The sequence below is a fragment of the Dromaius novaehollandiae genome, chromosome 1 (assembly GCF_036370855.1).
Source record: "Dromaius novaehollandiae isolate bDroNov1 chromosome 1, bDroNov1.hap1, whole genome shotgun sequence".
In the NCBI taxonomy this organism is placed as follows: domain Eukaryota; kingdom Metazoa; phylum Chordata; class Aves; order Casuariiformes; family Dromaiidae; genus Dromaius; species Dromaius novaehollandiae.
In genome coordinates this window covers 120,419,215-120,445,891 of record NC_088098.1, presented here as the reverse complement: position 1 = coordinate 120,445,891, position 26,677 = coordinate 120,419,215, and the positions used below count along the sequence as shown (strand labels likewise).

General features: G+C 41.3%; 1 protein-coding gene across 1 annotated transcript in view; it reads right to left on the bottom strand.

Annotated features, from left to right (window-relative positions):
- PCP4 (Purkinje cell protein 4) overlaps positions 1–26,264 on the bottom strand; it is a 54,623-nt gene extending 28,359 nt beyond the window's left edge. The window contains exons 1-3 of the mRNA XM_064505497.1: positions 26,225–26,264; positions 25,100–25,257; positions 4,310–4,361 (exon numbers count right to left, since the gene is read on the bottom strand). Of these exons, the coding sequence (XP_064361567.1) occupies positions 4,310–4,361; positions 25,100–25,257; positions 26,225–26,264 (250 nt within the window). The remainder of the gene's footprint in view (positions 1–4,309; positions 4,362–25,099; positions 25,258–26,224) is intronic.
- Positions 26,265–26,677: the final 413 nt, after the last annotated feature.

The window sequence follows — 26,677 nt, the reverse complement described above, 5'->3', positions numbered from 1 at the left end:
ATGGATTACAATTTTGCTGGAGGAGACAACTGGAAGGACAGTATGAAACAATACCTTTACCAGCTTCTCCTGCAATGCTCCCATTTAAATGCATCTCCCTCTCTCAGGTCTTTGGTAGGCTTCCCAAGTTTCTTTCTGGCTGAGACAAGACTTGATTTGTATTTCCCCATTGCCAGTGCATTACTTTAAACCAGCATAAACACGCTTAATATGGCTGATACGCAGTGGATCACAACACAAGCAAATTACATTAGATTGTTTTCTTGGTGATGCTATCAGCTTATCCTCACTTATTTTCTTCTTTGGGCCATTGGTTCCCCAGATTGGGGGGCCACATCTGTTGCAAGGAACTGTGAGAAATGAAAACTTGCTGATTTTTCAAGAAGCACAGGACTCTTAACAGAAAAAATGATGCTTTGGGGCAGCCACTTCCAGTGCAAGTTTACAAGTTATGTCCATAATGGGACAACTAAGAAACTGACTTGTTTTTCAGATAGACTGAGGTCCTTCAAGACCCACTGAGGTCTGTGACAGCTACAGTTACATAGCTACAAGTTGTTTTTATGCAGGTGCTTCTCTAGGGATAGCATTACTGCTAATTACAATCTACTATAGTGGTTTCTTTAATAGTCCTTTGACTAGTTTTCTCCCAGGAAAACTAATCTATGTTTCTCCTACTCTGACAAGAGAATGAAATTGCACAGACTTCCCTGACAGCAATACAGTACATATTGGATGGAAAGTTTACTTGGCAATACACTGTGCCCACTTATGCAGTTAGGAGCTTTTATATCAACTTCAGTAGCCTTTTCATCAGGCAACAGCTGTATCATCATAGCACACTGTTATGCAATAGTCCCTCTTCCTTAGGAAGACTTAAATCATCATCTGGTTTGATCATAACCTCTAAAAGGACAAGCTATACCTTGTTTGAAAGGTCAAGATAGAGAAATGTCATTTGGGCCTTGACCAGCATCCAGAGAGGTCATTGAGACCTTTGCTGTTAACTTCAGTGTGAGTGAGTGACCTGGGTGATATTCAGTATAACATTACAGCTTCAAGAACTACTGGGCTTGTTCCGGCACAAAAACAAGATACACTGGTGCATATTATATGAAGTATTCTGAAAGAGAATCCTGTCTGCTAATGCCCAGTGGCCTGAAAGAATAGAGGGAGCTTTCTCCCCCACACTCTCCCACCTAGCAGTCTGAAAGAGTATTCAAGAAGGCAGTTGACAGAAGATATCTGTTGATGAATAATGGTCCCATGTAGTTACAGTCCATTCATCTACATGATAACCAGTATAGTGTATATGGGATTTTTTTTTCCCTCTCATCATCACAAGCTCTCATATTCTGGCTTATCACTGCTGCACATACATTATCTCAAGTTGTATCTTGTGCCTAGTGCAAGACAGGCTTTTCTGAAGCTCTCTCCCATTGCTCATGTCCTTGAACCAATGAGCAAAGCACTGGGACAAGGCAGTGCCAGTTCAGTAGAACTTGAGGCTGTCCACACACCTGTGTAATAAAATCCTTCATTAGAAGTGAGACTAAGAGGCCACTGCTGTGGTGGTAACAGCTAAACAAGACCAAGGATATGTTGCTCGTTAATGAAGGGCAAGAAAGAAAATGCCTTCATAAACGTCTACCACTACTATAGAAGTCTTCAGACTGAATTCCTCTGAATGCTTTACAGTGACAGCAATGTCATACATATCTTGAAAGAGGGAGAAGGCTGATTGTCATGGTCAATTTTTTCCATTTTTTAGCCAGCTTAGAGGTGGGCCTAAAATTCCTTTTCCACAAACAATACATGAACAACACTTCACACAGTGTCTCCACTGTGCAAATCAAAAATCTTGAAAACAACTGAGCATCTTTATTTCAATTGTTAAGGTTAATTTTCAGCAGCTCTTCCTGATTTTATGACCAAGAACAAGGGCAGTGACCTTGTGACAAAGCTTCCCTCTGCAAACTGTTTTTATAGCGCAACTCCTTTTCCATACTAAAATGAAAGTGTTTTTGGTTCAGGTTTCCCTCTCCTGAAAGGGGAGGAAAACGCTTCAATTTGACAGGGACATAAACATTAGAGTTTGCTGATAGTAACAGCCACAATTGAAAATTTAAGACATGGACATAATGGAAACTTCTTGCCAAAAACATGTCATGGAGGATCTAAACTACGTGTGTATGCAAGTTTATAGCACACCCCACTTTCCAGAGGAATAAATCACTTTTTTTGCTTGAATTCTAACTAAACACAGCTAATAAGAGCTATGTTTTCTGCATCTTTCATTTAGAATTCAATCTCAGGTTGAAAGTTCTGACTGACACCTATAATTGATACCAGTTTGTCTACAATAAATGGTATCCCTCTGTTTATAATATAGATAGAAGTCCACCACAACCAACCAGAATTACATAGATTTTTGAATTAATGATGCAGCCCTTTCTCAGTCAGAATTCCCTTTGAGAAAAAACAATTTGTCTCTAAAGGCTGCAGGATCAGTAAGTCTAAACTGAACTTGAGAACAATACAATTTTCTTTGTGATGAGATTCAAGGTAAATGAGCTCAGTTCATAATGTGCTCAAACAGTAAAGAGGAAAAAAAATGCTTTCTGGCTGTCCAAAGAATGGGTGGCATAATTTTGCTTGCTTTCCTTCGTTGACTTGAGGATGCAAATGGCTTTGCTGTCAGCATACATTTGTTCCCACTAATTCAAGACCCTATAACAAGCCAAAATATTTCTTTTTTCTGCCCTGTGTTTTATGATATTGGGAACATCATCTACTGATTTCATTTACTGTAACATTATGCAAACAGCTCCAATGGGAAAGTCATCTCTCTAACAGAGAAACTAAACAAAGATGTGTCTTAATGTCTTAGGATGCATTGCCTTAGAGGGCCCAAAGATTCTGCTCAGACCAACAAAGGCCAAAATGTATATCCAAAACAACTGTTCAAATATCTGATCTCTGAAAAAGCTAGCTCTGGACTTTTCAGAGAAAAGGCTTACATTTTTTCCTGCATTTCACTAGACAAGATGGACTACAAGAACAAATTTTGATTAGAACAGTATATTTGCATAGTTCAATCATTGTCTTGTTTATGAATGTCTGCAAACTGATGCTGCCTCATTCAGCTGGGTCTATAGTTAAAGCTGATCAAGATGTTTTCCTTTGAAAATTGTTTCCCATGGTAATGGCATTTTACACATAAATGATCCAAGTTTGATTAAAGTGTTTTTGCGTCCTATAGGAGGCAAATGAGATTCAGGGACAATCACAATTTTGTAGCTGAAAAATTCAGTTTGGCTTCTTTCCTGGGGAGGGTGGAATCAATATTTTCCAACTGTAATTGGTTTATGCCATTCAAGGGGCAGAAATGAGTTTCGTCCTGCCACTCTGTTAGAGTCCATACTCCCTGACAGGATTGAAAAGAACAATGACTCACTCTTTAAAACACTGGAGCATGAGTCCTGATTCACCCCACCTATATGGAGTGCCAAAGCTAGAAGCCTGTTTGCCACAGGATCTTTCCTTGGAAGCTGCTCCCAAACCAGAAACATTTGTACTCTGTCAGAGAAAATGAATGACACTAGAGTGACAGCATCAACCACGCTTCCTGCCTTTGTCTTGCAATAAAAAGGAGCAGGTATCCTGGGACATAGGCCATGTTCCTTGTTTCTTCTGGAAAAAAGGCAGCAGGTCATATTACGTGTTTCACAAATGTTTCCCAGGAGTCCTCTTTTTGCAACCACCATCTGTTTATTCAGTGGGGGAAAGGAAGGGATCAGCCTGCCTGAAATCTAAGTCACTATCTCTACCAACTCTTGAACAAATTCTATGCAAATGGCTCCTAACTTTGGTATCTCAGGGGCCTGAAATTAGGCAGGATAGATCAGGCCATAGAGACCATGTTTATGAGCAACATCTTTGTAATTAGTTTACCTTTATTCACCTTCCCCATTCACATAGTAACTATACATGATCTACCTCAAAATATTTAAGTCATATGTCCTTTTCTCACACATTTCAAACATTATGTCTTGTTCTAGTCTCATTTGCACCTGCATTGACTTCTGTGGAATCCTTCTGTTTACCTTCACATGAGCTCAGAATCAAGGTCTCTACCTAATATATGGTTTGAACATATAAACTGAAGCCCTTCCTGGTTTTCAAACAGATGCAAGAGGTAAGAGATCAAGCCAAGGCTCTTGCTGTCTGACAACTGTCATTAAAGATTTTGATAATGGAAAGCAATTTAGATCAATATTCCCCAGCAAGAAATATAATCTATCCTTACCATTCTCACCAGATGTTTTGTCTTTTCCATTTGTAGCTCCAGATCCTTGTCTCTGGGAGAAGAAAAAGAGCAGTTAGAACAAACTTGGATGTGCACTTTCCCCCTTAGAATCACTAGCAGTTACAGCCAGATTTCTCTTCAGCCTTGCGCAGTCACTCTCATGCAAAGTTGCTTTGAAACACTACCAGCCAGAATAGGAATGCTTAGCACCACTAGTAGGCATGGCTGTGTAACTACACACATATGGCATCACTAACATAATAATTGTAAGTGTATTCAAGTTTCCATCAGCACAAGGGTATGAGCTACAGTAGTACATCTCTCCAGGTCTGTTATGAATCATTTCCATCATTCAATTACTTAGCTTTAGTCAGAATACTCATCTTTTTGCCTTTGTCACAAGCAGAGATAGTGGATCAAAGTGAAAAGTTTTAAGTAAAATATAATTAAAAGATGCAGTAATGGAAAGTTGTTTTAACCAAGGCATAGCCTCATGGCTTTCCATGAAAAAATTGTAATTTAAGTCTCTTTACTAAGTGATAGGTGGTAAATGCCAGTGCAGTCCAAATATAAATACACACAGTGACAGAACTATATTAGTGTGGTCACACTATTATGCAACTTATTAGCTTAGGAAAGGCCACTCTGAAAATTATGCTGCATCCCCCAGAGACAGCATCTCACAAATGGAAATAAACTACTTTAGTAAGCTAGTATGGTAAAACTTGCATTCCTTATGCAAAGTTATTCATACTTGTGTATTATTGAAATGGATTAAAGAATTTGGCCTCTAGGGTTTCCATCCAAAAAATTAGGAGTATTACATTCAGTGAATAAATCCAACCGCATTCAGCCATCAAAGGAAGCACATCCTCACACATCAGGAAAGTTAACAGCTGCAGCAGCACTGCAAGTCAAATCTTTTGCACCACAATATGGATGGTCATGTTGATTTTCATATGAGAAATCATATAGGCATATATACCTTTAAGGATTTACTCTGGAATGCTTGATTGAAACTTTCTCTACTGCCCCTTCATCTCCCACAATGGTTGCATTTTTCAGGGTACTCTATGTATATGGAGCTAATCATAATATGACTACAAAACCTTCACATCTACTCTGAACTCTTACTGTAGAAAGCTAGAGGGATAAAGTTCTTCAGCCCCCTCAGAAGAGCAGAAAAAGAGCTACATATGGTCTACAGTGGTGAGGTTTTGCGTCTCCCTTCCCATGGCAGATGTTAGTGCGTATCTCTGCTCCACTGGCTCTGCCTCATCTCTCCCTCTGTGGAATAAGACACAGAACATCTCTACAGAAAACAGTTCTGAGTCCCTGACCACAGCTACCATTTCCCTGTGCAAGGGAAGCATCTGTTTCTCCCTGGAGCCTCACTGCCTCAGACAGGAGAGAACTTTGCAAACAACATGAAAACAGAAGAGAAGTCTGACAGAAAAGTCTTTTATAAAAGCATAACTTAACAGCTAGAAATCAATAAATCCACTCAACAACCAGCTTGCCAAAGATATTAACCTTTATGCCTTTAAACCTTGGTTAATATTTCAATGCTGGCTGACTTACAGGATTATTATTAGCAGCTGATTCCACATTTGAAATTAGATTTCAGTGCAAGTTTGCCAGGACCGCCTTAAAAAACAATATACGGGATTTTTCCCATCTAAAAATGGTAACTATATCACTTTTTTCCTATTTATTAAATGCTTTTTTCAGGTTGTTTTATTTCCTGAAGGTTTCAGGCTGTGCTTTTCAACCTTTATGAAAGCTTTTCTTTCCTCCCTAGGCTACACCTGTCAGGGTCAGTCTGGTATTGATGGAGTGCTAGAATAGGGATGCACATATTTATTTTATGTCTTAGGATTTGAGGTAGTAGGGGAAAGTTCTGAAAGACAATGAATAAACTCCTGGTGCCATTAAAGACAATGAAAGTTTTTCTGTACATCTGAAACCAGTCTAAGTGTTACAGCCATCTATTTGATTGGTGACCATTCAATATACAGAGAATGAAGCCTGAAAGTCTGCTGAACAAGCTTCTGATATCTTTCCTTCCATCAAATGCATATTTTGATCTAAAAGAGCTGTACTGTCTTCCAAGAGATTGCAGTGGATTTAGGAGAAAGTGAAAAATCAGTCTGCTTAACAAGGCACTGAAATTCTTATGAAAGAGCCATATACTATGTGATCATCCACCCACAAAGCCTATAGCCTTTGATTTTAATTCACTCAGTGGACCTATTTTTTAAAATAGTTTTGAAGATGCTGGTAATATTAGCACCTGGAGCCTCTTGCTTCTTTCATTACCTTACATGATGGCTGGCTGCAAAACAAGGCTTAGGTTTTTTTAAAGTTCTGTTCAAAGCATGGGAGGAATAAACACTAGGAGAAGTTATTGGGGCTATTTTCAAGAAGTAATGGAGTAAGGCACCTGGAATGTTGATAACAGATACTGTCCTCAGGCACAACAGACCAAATTAAAATCAATGAAATAAAAGCATTAATTTCTGGGGTTTGTTTTCACACAATCTATAGGTTGTTAAACACATTTTAAAAGACAAATAGTCCAACTCTTGTTTCTTATAACTTGTAGCCAGCTCCTCTTATTTGTAGCTTCTAAAATTCCTCAGCATTTTCTAAGGCAAGCACTAGTGTCCAGAGGATATAAACACTGAATAAACTTTCCAGTATGCATGGAAGAAATATCAGGGCCAAAAATGAACATGAGTGCAATGCCCTAATGATTATACATTAAAATAGGCTAAACAGTTTTGTTGCTATGTTGTATAGGAGGAAACAGTTTATGACCACTTGGGGCCATATTAATTTTCAACTCAGTGGTTTCGTGGAACAAAGGCACGTCATTAGAAGTGTCTCCAAAAATCAGAGTCACTGCAGATTTGTCAGAAAAGGAAAGAGGGCTACTGCCATATGCCAAAAGTCACAATAAGAGCAGGTTTATTTTCCTGCAAAATTCAGTGCTATACACAGCAGCTATTTAATGTGGCATGAAAGACTGTACTAAATTAGTCCCCTAGGTATACAAACTGAGGTCAGAAGTGAATTTTCAGCAGGAGGACTTTGAGAAGAATGTTAAATTACTGCAGTAAGCTTTTCTACTCTATTCCTCCAACTCTTCTGGCACCCCCAAGCCTAATTTTTGGCTTTAATCTCATATTCTGTTCCTGTCTTGAGACTTCCTGACCTTTTCAATTATGCTCCCAATTAGCACAGTGTTCAGGATTGTAGCCAGGTGTTGATTACAGAGGTTTTTTTTTTTTCTTTCTTTTTTTTTTTTCTTCAAGAAGAGCCACAGAAAGTCCAACATTAGGGAGGTGAAACTGCCAGGAATCTGACAAATGAGCCCTCACAGTAATCACATTACTCCACTTCAGTAAGGTACAGCATGCTATATGCTGGTAAAGGAACAGTTGCAGATTTGCAGAGGTGGAATGTTTCTACATCAAAGGTCAAAGCAGCATCCAAAGGTAGAATTGAGAATAAAAACAGTAGAAAGTTTTTTGTAAAGTTAATATCAGAAACAGCCATTGTAGACTTGACTGGTATGAGAAAAACCTAATTTTCCACTGACAAGAGATGTTTTAGGATAGTCTGTTCTCTGACTGCACAGGAACAGCAGTGGAATTTGTGCATATCCTAAGCTTTTCTTAGACCTCGTTTTGCTTCAGGGTCCAACTCCAGCAGAAGAGGCATGATGTCTGTTACACAAGGAAACACATGTTGGTGCAATACAGTACGAAAAGGTCTGAGCCTTTGGTCAGCAAGCCAGCTGCATGCCAAGCAAGCCTTTTTCCTGCACAACCATGAGGTCTCTATAGTTTGATAAAATTCATATACTTTACAGAGAACTTTCATAAGTATCTAATTTTTTGCAGCCTTCTGCTTTGAGTTCAACTGCTCTAACCTGAGAAGGAGAAGAGTACTGAAAAATACACTTTTACAAATTTAAAGATAACTTTTTTTTTTTACAGATAAAAATGTCATTATAAATATCTGCTTAAGAACTTTCCAAGGCTTCCAACTAAGGAAAGCTTGGAATTTCCCTGGTCTACAACATACTGATCAGGAGATGAAAGCAATTTATACCTGCCTGTTTCTCTGTTCAGGACTAAATACTTCCTGTTCAGTGCCTCAAATTAGGACAATTGTAGTGGATTTTATCTGGGAATGAAGAAGGAAACAGAACTCTTGCAGGACTATTTTTACTGAGTGTTGATCTTTGAAGATACTGAGAGGTTTCAGTTATTGAAATATGTCCCAGTTGAGGTTTATTAAACTATGGGCATAGGTAGATCCCAAAGCATACTTATAACCATAAATGCCTGAAGCATTATAGTGCATTTTTCATTTTCACCTAGTTGAAATTTTGATATTACATTACCATGCCTACTATTTCATACACAGTGAAGACAATGAGTTAGGGATAAAATTGGAATAAAAACCACAGAAGATCCTGTTCAGATGTGGGACTTCCCTATTTCACACAGCTTCCTTTCCCCTGTAGCTCCTGTCCAATATACTATACAACTCCCATGATGCTGAGAATCCAAAGAATCTCCCATTCTTTTTAGCACCAAATATGAATTTGCTGTTAAATATAATCAGAAGGATAACGTATTCAATTTAAAAACAAGCAGTGGACATTGAGGGATACATAAGCTATTGATTGATCAACACCCTATGTGTACATGTCATTTGAAAATAACTATGTGATGAGGTGATGTCCTGAGCTGACTGAAATCAATTTGCAATTGCTGTTCTTTCACACCCTAGAAAAGAATACAAGCCTTATGTCAGAAATTAGATGAAGATCCAAAATTTAACTAAGGGCAAGAACCAAGCAGCTATGACCTGAAACAAGTGGATATGCTCTGCAGAATCTGGTATTTCAAGGTTTTGGCATTCAGTATTTTTTAGTATATTCAATTGGTATTCAACATGATTAAGTTAAACTCTCCTTTACTGGAGATTTCTGGTTCACTGTTTTTAACAACCTCTTTCTAAGGTCATGTATTGGCTTGAAACTACAGCATTTCCACATACAGATGGGGAAAAAAAATACTACTCTGCACCACTTAACACCAACTTGGTCAAAAATTCATTAAGGACAATGGATATTATGTTTAAGATAGAAGGTTAACAGGAAGAGCAACAATGCTGCTGTGACAAAGATTCCCATTTACTGAAGCTGCCAAAGGATACCTGGCCTTTAAATGATGAAACCAGAATTTTAATGCCACTTTTTTTGGAATTATAGATCAAAAAGTATGAAGAGGAAGAGATGGGATGGATAAAGGGGTGCATGCCTTGTCAAAAGTGCAAAGTTCTGCTTTCACTCATTCTTTCCTATCAAGTCTTCTCAAAACTGGTCTGCAGAGCTAGATGTTAAATCCCAAACCAATTTCTGTAACATGTAGCCTCATTCACATCATGTAGCCTCATTCACATCAGTAACAGCTAGTCACCTAAAAAACATCTGCAGAAAAAAAAGAATCCCTTACAGAGGCTTATATATAGTCACAAGAACTATATCAGAAGGTACACATGTAAACTTTCCTCATTGCTGTTTTTGCTTCCTTTATAACCTCTTCCACACTACAGATGTGGTACTGATTAGTGAGATGAAAGTGTCATTCAAAAACCCACCTTTAAGGTAACAGCATGAAGTACAGAACATCTAGCCAATATTTTGACTGAATAAAGGGCAAGTCTGATAACATTTTGTTGATTTCTATCTCACACACCTGTGCAAGAAATCACAGATCACATCTGCTGACCAGCAGTAAGGAAAAATATTAACACATACTCTTCAGTACAAAGCTGACCACTTCTGGTTTTGACCAAAAGTCACTTACATTTCTTGTATGAAGAAGTGACTTTCTGGAGACTACTACTTTTCCTTCACTGCTCCTACTGAAGGATTTCCATTCTTTAGGATGTAGCCTCTACTCCCCTACATAACACCTTTCCTGCATGTTCCTTTATACAATGGAAATTCTCTATAGCCATTTTTCTGCTGTCTTGTGTTGCCAGGGCAGCATAATATTGCTAGAATTCATCTTTCAATAATAGGTGTCAAAATTAACTGCTCTTTGGCACTCTGAAGATTTCTGTAATCATCTTCATGGGTCAAGTAGTGTTCTACTTGACTAGCTCTTGATCATCTTTAATTTTATTAAGAATCTCCAATAGCTATTTTTATAAATTTAAACTGCATAGGTGGAATGAGATGAACTGATGTGATTTAAACTGCAGCAGCTAAAAATTGGCACTGTGAGCTGCACTACTTTTCTGACACTTTCAGAGTCACTGAAAGCATATGAACATGCACACACATGCACACTGACATTCCAGTAACCAAAGTAGTATTTTTCAGAAACTAACAACATGACTGTAGATAACTACAGCAGATTTTCCTTTTAGGCACTGTGGGTCAGTACCTGCCCTTGCTATCGCAAAGGCCTGGGCAAAGTATGCTCTCCTGCTCTCCCTTTATTTCCCCAGTGGCACATCTAACCTCACCAAATGACAAGTTGCAACATGGTGGAACCAGCTGCCAAAATGCTACCACTCCAATACTGTCTTCCTAAGCAAGTTCCCTTTGTCCTTCTTTAAAGGGCAGAATCTGGCCCTCAGCATTTCAGGTTATATAGGGAGGCACCTAATGAAAGGTGTCTACTGAATGTTGGAAAATGGGCAGAGAAAAATCACTGTCTGGGATGCAAGAATGGTTCCTCATACAGTGTTGTTTTTAAATATTTAATAGTGTGGAGGATAAATTTTCATTGTCTCCCACTTCTGCCAATGCTGTGCTGCAATTTGTAAGTCAGCACAGAGAGAACCTGCTGATCTTGTATTCAAATTCAACATAATGTTCTAAACAGTATTTACACCAACACCAAACATAATTGATGTAATTAGCAAAAACAGTAGCTTCCTTAATGCTTAGGTTATTAGCATATTTTGAATTTAAGCATTATTAAGCAGATATTTCTCCAAAGACATTAATCGGAGTTTTTTTTCTGAGGGAGGAATTAATGGAATCTTTGAAGTTAATTTTGAAAGCAACAGTAAGGATGTATTTCCCAAATCCTGTTAATGACTGTGCCAAGCATGAGAAGTAATCCTTTATTCTTCCGCAAGAAACGGAACTCAATCCTGCAAGACTTATTTACAGAGGTAGCTCATCTGTGGACAATTAGTTGTCTTTAGTTCAGCAGAGTTAGCTGCACAAACAAAAGTTGGAACCACAGCATGGTACTGTGAAATTTAAGCTGCCTGTTAAGTTTCTGTTAGCAAAGGGCAAACAAAGTAAAAATCAACCACAGAATATGCCTTCTTACACCACTTGCCAAAAGTTACCTCAGCTTTCATTTGGACATGGATGACACAGCCCTATCTTAATTACACTGGAAACTGATAAAGAAGAAACATCAAGGTGAAAAGAGGAATATTTCAATTATATAAAAATTGATTAAGCTAGGTGGCATAAATGAAAGAGTGACTGAGGTTAAGATAGTCTTTTTCCTCTCCTCTCTATTAATTCTTATCTATTTGTAGCATCAGACTTTGCAGTACAGTTCCAGAAAGGGCTGTTTTAGGCAGGAAACCTGCCTTAAGAACTCCCACTTCCCAGTCTAGCCTAACCTAGCCACACTTTCCCATCCCCAAGGTCTCAGCTGTTTGGATACAACTGTTTGCAAGGCCATACAGAAAACAGGAGCACTAAAATTAAAGTTAAAAATAGCCCTTCAGCAGACCTGTCCTGAAAACAATCATTGAAATAATCCAGGTAAGAACTACAAAATTTGTTTCTTTGGATTATTTCAGTAATATAGTTGACATCTGATCCACAGTTGCACAGGTCCAATGGAACAGGCAACACAGCAACATGGGGAGGAGGCACTATGTAGTTTTCTTGTGGGAACTGAAAAGCCAAATGAATGCTCACTCTCCTTCTGAACAGCAAGACATACCATGCCTTGAAACATTCTAGTTTTCCTTTTTTCTTAAAAGCAGAGTGAGAACCATCATACACTTAAGTTTGCCATTCCACAGGGAGTGCAAAAAAAATACAATGTCCAACTCAAAAAATGAGAAAGTAAATTCAGAAGAAATTCAAAGTTTCAGTCATAGAACCATGGAAGAGTTGGTTGGAAGGGACCTCAAAGTCTCTAGTCCAACACCTCCTTCTTGAGGGAGGACTATCATCAGTTCTAGGTCAGGTCAGCTCTGGCTTTGCTCAAAGTCTTGCAAACCTCTAAGAGCAGAGAATCCACATTCCCTCTGGGTGACCTCTTCCAGTATTGCACCATCATCCTGATAGGAAGTACTTCCTTACATCCCATTAGGGCATAAGGAAACAATTTCAGCAGTTGATTTTATACTAACTAGGATTCTCCCGAAGAGCTGAAATCATAGATTAGAAGTTCTGGACAAAAATGATCTGGAACCTATGGAATTGTAATGACAGTTTTAAACTAAATCTAATGCATCTGATTTGAAATATTTTGTTTGAACAGGCCCAAAACATTTTTTCAAGTCAGTTCAACATGGATCTGCATCTCCCTATGATGTTGCATTACCTACTAGCAGTCTCTACTCTTCAGTGCAGCAAAATGTAAAGCTGAATGAGTATCCAAAGGGGTACACCCACACAGCCAAGGACTACCTAAACAGTTCTTGGACAGAAGCAGTCTAGTCATGTTCAAACAGCATGCCTAAGTTACAAGCCTTGACCACCTGGGCAAACAATATGGACAAATAATGGCAACTGACTGCAGCATCTGATCAGGAGCAGAACAGAGCCTTGGGGATTAGGAAGAATGTTTGGATACAGATGGTATTCTGGGTCCTAATATTAGGATCCCCAGGTAGGAAGAATGCCCTAAACCAATTAAGGGGTCAGGCTCCTTGCCCAGGCATAGTATAACTGATTATGATAGTGTTTTCATAACAAATATTTACTTTATTTCATTCTTCCAAACCCTTCTGAAAGCCAGGGTAATTTAATTTGCTGAGATACAAACCCAGCTGTAATTGTATTAGAGAATGTCTTCAAGGAGCAGCTTGGTTATTAATGGTAGAAGTCTGCACTGACAAATTGCTTCATATCTGATCATATTGACTATCATTATTAAGACAGACTGAGCTTCCCAGACTGAAGAGCAAAAGTAGTTCCGGTACTTTTGCTGTTGGGGTTTGTTATTTCTAGTTGTACAATTTAAATGTTTTCACTTTCTTAATATTTTCCATACATATTTCACAGACAAACAGAAGATATCAGTCTCATTTACTTATGTTAGACTCTACTAGCAAGTGACCAGTGAGGTTTTGAAAAGGGTATTTATTACGGCAATTTCGAGTTACCATACAAGGTAACTTTCTGCCTTCACCCTGGGGCAAAGGCTTCTGAATCTCAGCACAATGGCAAGACGAAGCTGCAAGGCTGCTCATGCATCACTCACTACTCCTCGGACGCCGGGCAGCCAGTCTGCACAGAGAGCAATTCTGAGCAGCCTCAGCCATTTGCAGCTATGACAGTAACATCTTTAGGGCTATTCCAGTAGCAGGGGATCACTGGACTGAGAGCATACTGCAGCCTTGTGCCCAGGAGCTGCACAGAGAGATGACGCAAAGCTGCTATCTTTGGCTCTGTGCCACAAGGAGATTCATGCAAGGGGAATCCTGAACCAGCTGCTGAAGCTGCCTTTATACTGGGCCTCACATTACAGAGGATTTGTCTCATTGTTCAAATCTGTATTGAAATGGACCTGCTGAGACTTGGGGAGCTGATATGTTTGAAGTCCCATGCAGTTGATGATAAAGCTGTCTTGGCACTTGAAGCCTAAACAGCAGCCAAGCTATTAGAAATATCACATTAAAAAAGAAAATGAACAGGGTGATGCAAAAGGCCACTTCAATTGCCAAGCATCAGGGACAGCATTCTTACATGCTCAAATACAGAAAGCAAAAGAAAAGCCAGCTCACCAGCTCTATCTGAGAGCTGTCCAAAAATAGGGATTTCCCACAAATCAGAAGCTCCCCAGACCCTGCAGCTGCTCAGTGAAATTGATGCTCCTGTCAGTTTTGTTAATAGCAGCAGAGGAAACAAGAATGTGATTTTTCACTGAGCTGTTCCTGTGGTCACTGGCCCCAGGACAAACCCAAGTTCATCTGCCCTACAAGTAAATATTCTACAGTGCCTATAGTGCCTAAGCCTTGGAATGAGCCCAGAGGAACTTGGTCAGAAAGATTCAGCACAAGTTCCCCTACCACACTGGTTTTCAAACAATGCATCTCCCTCCAAACCATATTCTAATGCAAGTTTGGTGAAAACTTGAAGGTTTCTCTACTCTAAACAGTCATGCTTCACTCCTTCTGCCTTCACTATCCCATTATGTATTGGGCTCTGTTCTGCACTTTGTACCTTGCATATGAAGTGAAAGAAAAGTGTTATTCAACTAGACATTTTCACCTTATTCACACATGGACATGACAAGCTGCTGCTAGAAATGGATCCTAATGTTTCTCCAGGAAATAAAGTCATGTATTCATTTAGTTAACAAACAGCTATCCTGTGTCTAGATAGGAAATAGATTCCTTGTAGAGTTTTCCTGGAGAAAGCAGATTAACACTCATTATTTCTTCCTTCTTATATCCAGCTCTGTGCTGTCTGACACACTGCAGACAGACAATAGCATCTATAAAATTAAAAGGCTTACATGACTGCAAAAGTCCTTGCTAGAATTCAGATTTGCAACTTTCAGTATTTTTACCATTTGCAATATTAATGCTTGATCCTCAGCTACCAGCTCCCCTGCATTTACAGATCCATCCTGTAAGTCCAATTTTAAGATACAAGTGCACCAAGTTTTTAGACAAAGCAAGGAATACAAGGCAGCACTCGCAACAAAAAGCCCTGTGAAACTGAGAGGTTCTCCTACAATCTTACCTGAGAGGCTCATTCAGCTTGGCTTGGATATTACTGCTGTCCCATGGCTTGTAAAATGAGCCGGATGAACTGAAGGAAGAGCGTGATAACCAGCCAGGTCTTTAACTGGCATGAAGTTGGCCAGCCTTAGGCATTTGGCTGCCCTGTGTGAACTGCACACATGCTGGCACATGTATTTTAAAGTGTGCCAGCTACACAGTGTGTTTGCTCTCTTTTCCAGTGGTGAGTGTATATCTCAGTCAGATCTAAGTGTAGTCACGATGTGCATGAAGCAGCTATGAAGCCTCATGGCTTGGTATCCCCACCCATCCCTATCATGTGGCCTGCAGGAAGCTCTCTGCTCAGCCATCTCCACTTGCCTAGTGCATTCTTCCTCCTCCTGTCAAGTTAATACTTTAATTTGCAGTCCTTTCCATTATCTGTCTCCCTTCACCTCACATTTTACTAATACATGTTTGGAATTCAAGGAGATAGCTTTCACCGTTATTCAGGTTTCCTCCCTGAACACTACAGAGTATCTCTTACACACAGATAAGAGGAGTTGCTGGAAGAATTTCTACTAATGTTGAAATTGTACTAAAAAAAATTAGCATCCTGAATATTCAGTATGTTAAACTGAAAACAACTTAATCGGGAGGTTTCTAAAGGAAAGTACATTTTCTACAAGGGAAAAAGAACAGCAAGAGTCCCATTAATTGAAGCATTAAAATAAGTGTGGAAAGCACTAAAACTCAAATTTAAGATCTGGGTGTCCCCCCTCTCCCCCCCACCCCAACACACACTTTTTTTAATGAGACTGAACAGCCCACCCCACTTGGGCTTGAACACTCAGATGTTTGCATGTTTAGCTAGTCACTGCACTCTGGTTCAACTCAGGCAGGCCTCTCTCCCTCACCAGATGCATTATGTTGCATCTGTCTTGTGATGTCTCCACTTACCTTGCTTGAAATTGTTTGGTCCCTTTTAAAGAAAAAAACACTTTGCACATCCAAAGCCCAACTCCCCCATCCCCTAGTAGAAAAGGGGCACTTTCCACCAATCAACCCAACTTTATCCTGTTTGTTAATGGCTTTGCTGAAATACATACAGCTTCTTATCAGAGATGCAAAGATACTGCAGTATGTGGGTAGTGGGACCAGTCAGGCATGACTCAGCTGAACACATCTTGCTCAGAAACACCAATTCACCGAAGCTAAACTTTGTGGGGAAAAAAGCTATGAAACCTGTAAAAGTATCCTCACAAGTTACTGGTCTTCCTTCACACAGTCCTGAGTGTTATTAGGCCCAATCTCACTAAAATCCTCAAGAAATCAAGATGTCCTCAAGTCTATCCAGTTTTGCTTCATCAATCTAGTTATCCACTTGGCACAAATTTAGGAATTAGTTATCATGGTTTTGACAGACTTTTCCTTGAAAGTCATCTCCTCTTACAGTCAGTATGTCACCAGCTACCACTTCAATGCCTGGGAGTCCCTCTACTGTCAGGTTCATTTAGCATCTCCAGGGCAAGATGATGCCAAGGTACTCAGACCAGTAGTATCGGCTGGGTAGCGAGGCTTATTTTGGACATCACAGAACACATGGAGATGCAGGGCAGTGCACCCTCAGGCATTAGCAGTCGGTAGCCTGCTTTCTAGTGCTCTGCTCAGTGATTTTGAAACTGGGCAGACCTCTTGTTTCCATGAAAATTCTACCACTTACAAAAATGAGGCAGTTTGTGGCTATAATGCCTCTCATCTAGGCATCTTTTGTAGGAACCAGTAGACCAGTTTAACAGGACTGTTCCAGCTCTCATTGATTTACTCAGAAAGGGCCTACTTCAACTCTTGCCAAGATTAACTAGCTTTAACAAAGCAGTGCATTGAGAGGTCTGTTTCTGTTGATAGGCTCAGCCAACATTAACTTGACTATCTCTGAACTGTGTTCCATCATCCCCAGAAAAGATGCACCTAGAAACTCGAATACATCCAAAAAGATGTGCATACCTAGCTAAGATCCCTACAGGTCTTCCTTCTCCTTCACTCAATACTCTGATGTTGTGCTGTGATCCAAACCAACCTTCCCCTGATCAGGTACCCAGCAGGGCACAGTTTTTCCAAGTTTTACCTATTATAAACTGAGCATTTGGGTCTCATTTCTCCAGTTCCACTATTTCTGCTTTGTAGTCTTGCTGGCACTGCCTTGCCACTGGCTCCACAGAAGAGCTAGAATCAAACCAGCCATCCAAAGCACATAAAGCTGGTGACAGACCAGCTCAGGCCTGCTTTCTTTCAAGCACCAAGACCCTCATTTTGTTAAAGACACTCAAAATACACTTCCTTGCAGACACTTTGCCATAGAGCTTTCTCTCTGCACATTAGTTAATCTACAGCTCTCCTACCTGATGACCTGGGGTGACCCTTCTCACTAGCTTGCTGTCTCTGATCAGGGAATCTTTAAAGTCTCCAGAGTCAGACAGAAGGATACCATCTTCAACTTTATATTTTCTCCCATTTCTTACTCTGGTTCAAGAAAAAAACCATCATTCTGTGATCAGTATCAGCAGGACCATGCTTAGGATCACGTTTCATGCACTACATGCTAAAGGTGATAACATAAGAACATTCATTGTCTAAAATAATGCTTGTGTCTTTGAACACTAGTTCAGCTGTAAATAACATTCAAGACATAGGCAGACAATTCTCATTTCTTCTCTTCTGAAGTTTGTGCTTCTTCCTCCAAGTTCCATGCAGCTACTGCACAAATAGGGCTAGATCCCACTTGATATAAATCTGTAGATCATGAGCTAGCACCAGCTGAAGACCTGGCCTTCAGAACAGTTGTCCAGCTTTATAAACAGACCCAAGAAGAGTCTAGTCTGGTCTCAGAGGGGGCAGACATGGAGGGTGGGGGTAAATAGTAAACCCAAATACCAAGAGAATTGGCCTATATGATCTGTCTTTTCCATCTCTATTTCCATGACAAAAGAAAAAACAAAAAGTCATGCTGCTTTAGGAATGGAGGAGGAGGAGTCAGGGGAAAGCAAAGAGGATTGTTTGTTATGGTTTGCTTTAGCTTCTGCTCATCTGGCATGCCTGTTTGGCAACCCAGTGTCCAAAGAACTAAGGAAAGATAAACACAGCTCTATTTCTTAGAAAAGGGAGACCTTAGGTTATTCATCTTCCTTAAAAGAGCCTAGCTCTTGCAGAGAAAGCTTTACATGGCTCAGACTGATTTTAAGCCTCATTTGCAGCTGACAGGAAGAAGAAAGGCATCTTCTCATGCACACAGCCTTCTCCCAGTCCTTTTCAGCCAAGAAGTGAGTCTCATGATTTCCATATTCAGCCTCAAAGCTGAGAAACACTAGCACAAGTTCTTTCACAGCATACAGTTACAGAAGAGGTAAGACATGTAGACACTGAGACAGGTTTTCCTGGTCATCCCTAAAGAAAGGCAAGACTGACAATAGCAAGTGCTGGCCTAGAAAAAAATATTTTATTCAAATCAAACACCCAGCAACCTTTTATCAAAGTGCCATCACTGTTCCCATTGAAGTTAACTGCAACTGTACAACACATTTCAGCATATGAAGGATCTAGTCAGTGTTGAAACTGCTGGAAGATGACCCCTGCAAACTTGCCAATACACTACAAGTTTAAGGACATTTAAGTAGAAATTAATGCCTTTTTAACTAGGTATGATACTCCATTAACCCTCGTACTGCAGTGCAAGGTGGAGTTTTCGTGTTTTATAGATGCATCAGTTCTTATTTCATAAGTTTTTCTTTTATAGGGAAACATTAGCATGCTGGGCTTCAGCTTTCATAAGTCTAACTGTCCTTTAATGAAGCGTTAAGTGTTGTTTGAATTTTTGGCATTATACACATGCCAAGAAAAATAGTGTACTTCTCTTTTAAATTGTACACCTGCCAGCTCCAAAATTAAGAAGCAATTCAATTCCAACCCAACTTAAGTGATATTTTGTAAGATGCCTGATCCCACTGAAACCACACTGAGGAAAGGAGTAGGCAAAGTGACAGATCTAAAACTTATTGTTCTCCCTTCTTCCTCCCCTTTTGAACTGCAATTTACCACTCGGCTAATAAATATGGGAGAAAATTAAAAACCAATGTTCATGTGCCTTCTCTGTCCTACCCCCATCCTACAACAGATGCAGAATTTCCTCCTCCAACCAGCCATCTTCTTGCTGCACTCTTCAGATATATATAGTTTTGTATTTATTGTGGGTATGAACTATTGGCTTCACAGAGCTTGACATTTGGGGGTCTGTCACAACAGCAGCTGAAAGATGCATACAAAACTGAGTCCCCTGAGAAATCTAGCTGGCTCAGGAATCCCCTGGACAGTAAGCACCACACAGGAGAACACTAGCTCCTTTCAACAAATTTGGTGTATTTCCCCCTACAAACACCTACTCTTTGATTTAGCAGTCTCAAACCACTATTTGTGTAGAGTCTCCACTTAAGTCTTTTGATGCACCTAGTCCTAAGCATCAGTTCAGTGGAATATACTCATCTGAATTCAAGAGAGCAATCCAGAAAAGAATCCCACTTTTCCTATTTATATACCTGAAATAGGTGAGGCAGCTATTTTTCAGCCAAACTTTACTGTATGCATGTTCTACTCTTGGCCTTGTTAAGACTGCCATCTTTCAGAAGGCCAGATAGCCAGCTATCTCCTGAAGACCATTTAAGGTCCAGCCACCCCACCAATCCATTTGCTAAGCAAGCGTGTGCCATGATCCAAGTCAGAACAACAGCTATACCTTACATCATATCTCTCTCCTTCTGTAATAGCACCCTGGTGAGAGGACTTGCCCAGAATGAAGCAGATTCCCTCTGCTACTCTGCCAGCCTGGGGGCATCGCCAAACCACTAGGCCATGTGGTATTAATAGTGCTGGAAAGGGCCACAGTAGAGAATACCTTAGTGATTAGTTCTGCCACCACTGCCCTCCCACACCTTCTTCCACCCAGGAACTGGTGAAGCTCAGATGTCAAGAAAAAAATCTTTGGCCCCTATGTTAGGCTATGTCACATTCCCAGTGTAGCCCCCATCTTTGAGCAGCTGGCTGCCTGGATACCAGCCTCCCTCTGAAAGTGACTGAGCTCCAGGATAAAAACTCAGTACTTCAGGCTGCAGATGGGAGTGTTAGGTATACCCCATAGGGTTTGAGGCAACAGCTCATTCCCCCAGTAATGCTCTGCACACCCCCATTACAGGTCAAGAGCACCCTTCATGATGGTTTAAGGTAGGCACAACATAGCCACTGGTGCAGGATTCAAGAGCCCAGAGGGAATATAAGTGAAGGAGCTTGCTGTAGCTCAAGGGAGAAGCAAGATATAGGGTTCTTTGGATTCAAAGCCTGACACAAAAGACATTTATGCAGAAATCAAGCTCCCATCTCATTCTCCCCAATTAAGGAGCTCTAAGAAATACTCCTTAGTACTTAATATTTTCTACTTAATACTCTGAAATACTCTACAGAGTCAAGCACCTAACTGCCCTCTTCTCCTATCCTCAAGTTACACATTCCTGATCACTTGGTGCTTGTTTCAATAGGAAAGCCAGAATGTTCTCTTGCTACTGTCCAGCAGCTAGGCTCCCCAGGTACATAAAAGCTGCTGGCTCAAACCCTGCTCTGACATCTTATGCAAAACAGGCCTGGGTAAAGCATTTGCTGTGTCTAACCACCTTAGGTGAGACACATCAGTGCCCTCAAACAGTATAGCATTTGGCATGGTTGTACAAGGCATTAAAGAAGTTCTCCCTTTAAGTCACAGGTGCCTGAGATATGTGGATTAAATTAGGTAGTTTTCCTGGATGGCCCTCCTGAAATTAAGCACCTAAATTACACTTTAGATACTGAAGGTGAACTCCTCTGCCACCCTAGCAATGCTACTCTGATCCTTATTATAAAGTGAAATAAATACATCCAACAAGCTAATGCCATTCTGCACTGCTTCTTATGTATGTGCTTGAGCTAAATGCTTCATCCCTGAATCTGTGGAACAGCACCAGGGCTGCTGTTTCTGGGTCTGTAACAGCACACTGCTTACATGTACTCCTGCCCAAACCCAGATCTGATTCTTAATGACAGCAGAATTATATTTAATACTGTAAACAAGTGTGGTCATGACTGCTGTAAAAAAAATGATTGGCTGATGTCTGGTCATGGTGACATTATTCCTCTGGCATGAAGGTTCAATAGAAACATTTCATTACACAAAGTGTCACATAGTTAAATGACTGATGACAGAATTCCCTGAGGTGGGTCAAGTTCATGCCAGTTTTGAGACTAGCGGTTCACTGATAGAACTGTCAGTTGTTAATAATTTTGGTATTTTTCTAGGAAGCCATTATCCAGGATTACTTCCCCAAACTCATATTAGGTGACCAGAGATCACTAATGCAGGAAGGTCTGGAAATCTTGGCCCATCTCTCTAGGATCACTGGAGCAAGAGGGGGGAAAACACCTACTGACGCAGAGAAAGAGCTCTTAAACAGTTATTTGAGGACAGATTTTCAAAGCTATTTCAACATGTAAAAAATGTACATCAGTGAGGCTTGAGAGTTCCCGCACAGCTGAAGTAAACCATCTCCTCCTAAAACCAAGGAGCATCAAGCACTAAACAGGTTTGGACACTAGAAATACTATGAGGTAAACTTTAACTAGTTACAAGGAATTTGAGGTATAAACCAGATTTTTCCCCAAGCAGACAGCTTCTTAAACACTTGCAGGCATAAAGGAGGAAGTGTAGTTTCTTTGGAAAACTTCATCCTCCTTGCAAAATAAGTTAGCCACTGGAAAAAGAGAAGAGTTTTACAGTCAGACTGATGGCTACTTTCTATTACTCAACTTTCTCCATCAGGTTATTGGTAACCATTGCCATGAAGAGAAACTAAATAAATTTTGCTTGACACAGTAAAATAAGAACCCATGCAGTTTCAAGCAAGTATCTTGAGGAATGTCAAAGTTCTCTTCAGAGGTTTCTACAAGCAAATTTTAAGCTCCACGCAAATCCTGACAATTATTAACATAAAACAAAATTGCAAGCCCCTTTCACCCTCCCAACACCATTCACTTGGAATAATCTTTCCACAGCTTTACGTGATCCTCTTTTCAATCACCCTGTTTGCAGATTTTCTGACAGATTAGGACAAAAAATATCAAAAGTTTTTCAGTTACAGCATTACAAGTGCTATCTACCAAGACCCCCATCCAAATACAGCAAACAGATGTCTAAGGAGCTTGCATTTTGTTAATCTTTTCTGCATCAGTTTAACCAGTGTCTTTCACACTGAAGTGGTCCAGTTGCTTTTATCTAACTTTAGGAAAAAAATATTTGGAATAGTCTCCTTTCTATTACTTGCCTCTTGGCCATTTGTTTTTTGGAGCCATGGGTAATACAAACTCTCCAGTATCATCTGGTGAATGACAGTAGCACTAAGAACACTGATTGTAGTGTTAAGTGTCATATACACAAAGGATTGACTACTGCACCAGAGAAAGACATTCCCAGCTCTGAGGATTTGCTAGAAATACTGTGAGGCACAAGGAAATTATGAATAGAGAATCCCAATGCTGATATTAGTGATGTTCTTGATGTTCACTGGGACTTTTAAGATCCACAAATTCAAACTAAGAAGGGGCAATTACCAAGTGAACGTAGCCTGGCACAGGACTATAACAAAATAGTGCCTAGCACTGTTTCAACAGGTACAAGAGCATATCACTTATTCTTCACTGGAATTTTTTTTGCAAATACTGCCTTTAAGTAGAATACTGATGCTGCATCTCACAGAACCTTTCAGCTACTGTGGGTGGCAGAGGGACAGCTGCCACAGAAAAGCTACTGCATTAACTCTGTCCATCCAATTCAAATGTAGACACCAGACAGCCAAAGAGAGGCCTTAGAGATCCCAGTGCGTTACACCTGCACTGCCTGATCGCAGCAAGAAAGCAGAACAAGGATTTCTTCTGCTTTCCCCATCTAGCTGCACTACAAACTGAAATCTAAGTATCACCTCACACACCCCTTCACCAGAGGCCATTCTACAACTGCTCTTTGCCTCCGGTTTATACCTCAAGTCACTCAAAATACAGCCAAGTACAGCTCCCACATGACAGCTATAGCCATAACTTACTGTAGCTCTTAATTTTAGCCTGGCTGCCAAGAAAGGAATACCAATTTGTCAAAGAGGCAGCAGGTCTTTTATGACAGGAAATCACCTCCAGAAATAGGTGCTGGGTAAGACCATTACAACTATCTTTACTGATTTGGGATGAAAGAGTTGCACTGCAGAATTTGGGATTCTGCTAGCTGAACCTGCCTGACATTTGACTGACTACATTCTCAAATAGTCATCCTGCCTGACTACACTCAGAAATATTGTTTTTTCCCCAAAAAAGTCTGCCCTGCAAACAAGGCAGTGAAAGTTCTCAGTTTATTCATAAGTACATGGTGAGCCTTTTGTGGTTGGTACTAGCTGTATTTTTCCCATACTGGTAGTACAGGAGGCTGTAGTTATAATATCTCAGGATAATATTTCCAAAGTTTGTATCAACAGCCAGCCACAAACAGAGCATTTTTTCAAGTGAGTTTCAGTGTTTAACTTTTATACTAGAGAACTATCAAATCCTCTCTTCTGGATAGCAAAGCATTAAAAAAATCTATAATTTAAAAATTATTTAAGAAATACATTTCCACCAAGACACATTGTTCCTTCAAAGCATAAAATAAGGCAGCATTTTATGCTCCAAAGGAACATGCACACCTGTGGAGATGCATTTATTAAAAAAAATCATTAATAGGAAGTATGTATTTCAGATCTCATGCCCAGCAAACAGCTGTCTCACAGACCCACAAGCTGAGCTAGGAAGTGCAGCAGTCTCATCAGGCTCTCAATGCAGCCACAAAGGCAGTATGTGCCTGGACCTTTGCAGCTGCACTTACAAAAGTAATATTTAACAGCAAGTATTTCTCATACTCAAAACCACCTGCTCCCATTAACTCCTCGAGTTAATTCCGTCAGTCATAAACAGCAGCTGTGGTCCTCAGCTTCCACTCCTAAACCGGATCCTAGGTATTCACCCTAGCCCTCTGGGTCACTTTTTGGAGGAAAACCGGCGGTGTCTCCCCGCGCCGGCGGCGCGGCTCCCGGCGCGACCCCCGCCCTGCCCCGCCAGCCGCCCGCTCACCTCGCTCATGTCGCCTGGCAACGGCAGCCCCGCGTCCCTGCCCGCCCGCGCGCGCGCCCACCGCCCCAGCAGCCCGGCCAGCACAGCACTCCCACCGCCCCGCGCCGCCCTTTAAGAAGCGGCGCCCCGCGCCCAGCGTGGCCCACGCGAGCCAATGAGCGCCGCGCCCGGGGCCGAGCCCCCGCGCTCCCGCGCGACGGGCCGCGGCGCCCTCTGGCGGCGGCGGGGCGGCGCCGGCCCGCGGGGCCCCCAACGGCCGGGGCGAAATGGCGGCCCGGGACGAGGGGTCTGTGCGGGGGCCGCAGGCTCCCCGCCGGGGGGCGATTCCGTTTAGTGGGAGCTGCGCGGGGGGCACGGCAGTTATCAGTCACTAGGCTTGGAGGGGAGAGTACCGGGCTCTCTGCTGCCTGTGGTGGGTTTTCTCTGCAGCCTCCTCCCTGCCTGCTGCTAATAAAGGTTTTAAAAAATATAAGTATATATATTTTTTTTGTCCAGATGCGGGCCCTTCACTGCTGCTGCTTGCTTTGGGGTTTGGCTGTAACTTTTCCCCATCAGCATATGGAAATACTTCGAAATCCCTGGTGCGTCTCCCACAGAGCTCACCCTGTTGCCTTTGTTGCCGTCAGCCCCTTTCTCTTGGGCCGCCCTCGTCACCTCCTCTCTGCCCCTTGCCTCCCCTCGCCGTCTCCTGCTTTGTCCTGCTTCAGTCTGCCTGCAGAAATCACGGAGGGGCTCAGCCCTTGGCCAGTCAGCCCGTGAGCCTCAGAAGGCACCTGCACACGGCTGAAGACCTTCGAGAGCCGTGCGGCAGGCAGGGGCCTCCGAGTGGCGGAGACTGTGGCGTGTAAAATCCTGTAAATAGCTTCTTCCCGGCAAAGGAAGTGCCCAAAATACGTGGCTACTGATTCACGCCGTCCCGCTCATTTCACTTCTGTCCTGCTCAGTCTTGAATCCCCTTAACTGGAGAGAGAGCCACCTCAGCGGCAGGTGTCGCTCGCACGCCAGGGCGAGTGCCCCAAGCCCATCCTTGGGATCTGCTCGGGTGCACACTCTCCCTCAAAAAATAATAATTACAAATAGGAAGGCTGGTTTTCCTAGATGCCGGGCCTGAGCATCACTCCCTTTTCCTGAAGTCGCTGCACATAGCTGTGGAGAAAACAGCCCATCACAGGGAGAGGCAACTGCTTACGCAGGGAAACTCGGGAGGAACTTCCCTGCCCAGGTCAGGGTGGGAGAGACCCTTCAAAAGGCTGTGCTGAAGGCACCTTGGAAATGTGAATTAATGCACGCAGATCAGATGAAATAGTCAAAGTTTCATGGCTTTGTTTACCGCCTGGCTTTGTTCTTTGTTACTGTGGAATTCAGTAAGTGATAATGTGAATCCCATTGCCTTTTTCATTAAGATATACTGTCATTCTTCATTAGCTGCTTTCACAGATATATATGGAGGAAGGGTCCTTTCGGTAAGTTTTTTGAACAAGTAATTGAAACAAAAGTTTGGAAGTTATGCAGTTATACTCCAGCATCCATCTTTTGATGGAGCATGATTACTATATCCAGAAATACACATTTGGATGCTCTGACTCATCTATCTGTGAAGAAATATAGATTCAATTTGCTCTGGGAATGCATTTCACTCCCTCAAATTTTTCTCAAATCAATAAAAAAGTTATGCATTATTTTGGAAAGCCTGAGAAGTTTGCCAGTCTTTCCACTTCTAGAGACTACCTTGCAATAGCTTCTTTTCTTCATCAAAATCTATGTTCATGGCCAGTGATAATAGAGGCAGTGCAAGAAGCTTTGTGAGACACTTCTGGAAATGCCCTTTCCCCCTCAGCTCTCCACAGATGCACAGACACTGCAGTACGACCCATCACTCCGTACAGTGATGGAGGAACACACAGAACCTGGCCGCTGCATTTACCACTGCCATGGCTTTCAGTCTGCTTCTGGGCAGGAATAAAATGCTAAATTGCGATTTATTCTTGCTCTGGAGGAACTTATCAGCTCTTGACAAGGTAAGTGATGACTGATGTGAATGCTAATCTAAGCCAGCCTTTGGGACTTTAATGGTTTTGATTTTCAGTGGGAGTATCTGGGATCCCAGTCTTGCAGATGCCTGCAGGAGAATTAGAGGGGAAGGCACCATTACGTGAACTCACGAAGCGCTGATCCAGCAGG